General features: G+C 33.4%; 1 protein-coding gene across 2 annotated transcripts in view; it reads left to right on the plus strand.

Moving 5' to 3' along the window:
• Positions 1-6: 6 nt before the first annotated feature.
• Positions 7-1,730, plus strand: part of LOC115236139 (forkhead box protein I1c-like) — a 24,132-nt gene continuing 22,408 nt past the window's right edge. For both annotated transcript variants that reach the window (XM_029808386.1, XM_029808387.1), the window contains exon 1: positions 7-95. In XM_029808386.1, the coding sequence (XP_029664246.1) occupies positions 36-95 (60 nt within the window). In that variant the 5' untranslated portion in view covers positions 7-35. The remainder of the gene's footprint in view (positions 96-1,730) is intronic.

Here is a 1,730-nt window from a genome sequence, read left to right on the forward strand (position 1 = left end):
GTCGTGTAAATGCAGCGGCGACGGCCAATATCTTTATGAATTACACGTCCGTGGACAGGTCCAGGATGGTTTCGCATATCATTCCTGTTTCTGGGGTAAGTTGATATAATAAGAATCGATTAAAGAATTTTTGTGAATTTAAATGAAAATTATTAGTCAAAATCAAATAATAGAATAAAGCAAAATACTAACTAATATCTTCGTAATTTCATTTGAAATGATAATCAACAACTGTATGGATCATGTCTACTGTTTACGGTCTTATTATTCTATCTACATTTGTAAGACTTGTTTCGGCAATCTTTCTTCTAGTTATCTGTTTTTTCATGTGATTTTTCCTTGTTTCGCGGAACACACATGACGTGAGAGAGCGATCGACTTTAATATCATCATATACGCTTATCTTTCAACAGGGGAACGAAAAGAAAAAGAGTCAGGAAGGTCGTGACCTCGAAAATTTCACATCTGACTCGCGAGCCACGTCTTCGTTAAGATTTATTCTGCGACAATCTTGCAATTCCATCAAAAATTTATCTTATCGAGTTCTGTTGATAGATATTGTCGCGGTTTATTTTACATCTTTTACATCTAACTTAATAAACAACTCAATCTTTGTAGGTAGGAATAACATATGTAGAAAGTACAGTTAAATAAAATCTCTCTCTGAAATAGTTTCCGAGTAATTAAACGAATGTATACGGGATATGTACTATTATATATTATTATTATTTTATTATATATATATTCTATGATACAAATATGATATAATATTCTAGAAAATTGTAAAAATCTTTTCTATTGATCCCATTCGTCGAATGTGTAAACTCGAAATTCGATTAAATTGTGATTTTCGAAATTTCGTATTATTTTTCGTGGACAAAAGTTTTGTTTCCAGTTAATACTGGTACATTGCATTCTCTAAATAATTGATTCAATTATTTCAATTTTTAATTCTTTCTCCTTTTCTCTGTCTCTCATATTACAAAAATTCATGGAATATGTTCTTACTCTGTTACAGATTTCGATTCAAGAAATTTTCATATTCAACGATTGCCACGAACGATTCTTCCCGAAGATGCGAGATCACAATATCATTCTTGCGATATATTTTGCCATTACATTGTAGACTCCCTTTATTGACTTATACGATATTGCGTGAAATTATGCTGCCGGTGTGAAGCGAGTGTTTTTGTCTACTTTAAACAGTTTTAAGAGAGCATGAAACACAGAAACAATTGCTCGATTTTGAAATGTCAGTGAAATAAAATTCCGAACATTAAGATTCTGACGATATCTCGGAAGGATTATTGAATCTGATCCGTGTCGAAGCCGTCGGCGATTGTGGCAATTGTGGAGACCTTACCTGGTGATTGGGTAGAGTTGCAGCAGCAGCGATAACTTGCGTTTTCTTTTTAAATAATTAAAAATAAATGGCTCGTATATTTCCTGAGTCGATTTATCTTGACGAAAGTAGTGTATGAAAAATAACGAACGATAGCGATACTTTTTATCATCATTCCGATAATTTAAATGCGCTGTTCGTCATGTCGTTGATCCATGTCGATTTCTCGTGATTCTCCAAGACATTTTTTTGAGTGTCGTAGCGTGTGTGTGTGTATATATATATATATCGATAATTTAGTTCGTCATGTCGTTGATCCATGTCGATTTCTCGTGATTCTCCAAGACATTTTTTTGAGTGTCGTAGCGTGTGTGTGTGTGTGTGTGTA

This window comes from Formica exsecta, unplaced genomic scaffold (assembly GCF_003651465.1).
Source record: "Formica exsecta isolate Colony F162 unplaced genomic scaffold, ASM365146v1 scaffold245, whole genome shotgun sequence".
NCBI lineage: Eukaryota > Metazoa > Arthropoda > Insecta > Hymenoptera > Formicidae > Formica > Formica exsecta.